Here is a 254-nt window from a genome sequence, read left to right as displayed (position 1 = left end):
GGTGATCTACACCTCTGACAACGGCATCCCCTTCCCCAGCGGCAGAACCAACCTCTACCGGCCGGGCACCGCCGAGCCCCTGCTGATCTCCTCCCCTGAGCACACCGAGCGCTGGGGGCAGGTCAGCCAGGCTTTCGCCACCCTCCTGGGTAAGAGCCCGTGCCCCCCCGGAGGGAGCAGAGGCGCGCAGCGCTGTGCCGGGGGGGCTGGTCCCCACCCTCTCCACGCCGACACCCAGGGGCCTGGCCGGGAGG

The 254-nt window shown here is 72.0% G+C and overlaps 1 protein-coding gene across 1 annotated transcript in view; it reads left to right on the top strand.

The window, feature by feature from the left end:
* Positions 1-254, top strand: part of SGSH (N-sulfoglucosamine sulfohydrolase) — a gene marked incomplete at its 5' end in the record, with an annotated part of 2,588 nt that overhangs the window by 1,512 nt on the left and 822 nt on the right. Inside the window, 1 exon segment of the mRNA XM_009578890.1 lies at positions 2-149. Coding sequence (XP_009577185.1) covers positions 2-149 — 148 coding nt within the window.

The sequence above is a fragment of the Fulmarus glacialis genome, unplaced genomic scaffold (genome assembly GCF_000690835.1).
Source record: "Fulmarus glacialis isolate BGI_N327 unplaced genomic scaffold, ASM69083v1 scaffold25315, whole genome shotgun sequence".
NCBI lineage: Eukaryota > Metazoa > Chordata > Aves > Procellariiformes > Procellariidae > Fulmarus > Fulmarus glacialis.
Note: the sequence above shows the minus strand (reverse complement) of the source record. Positions and strands in the feature narration are given on the sequence as shown.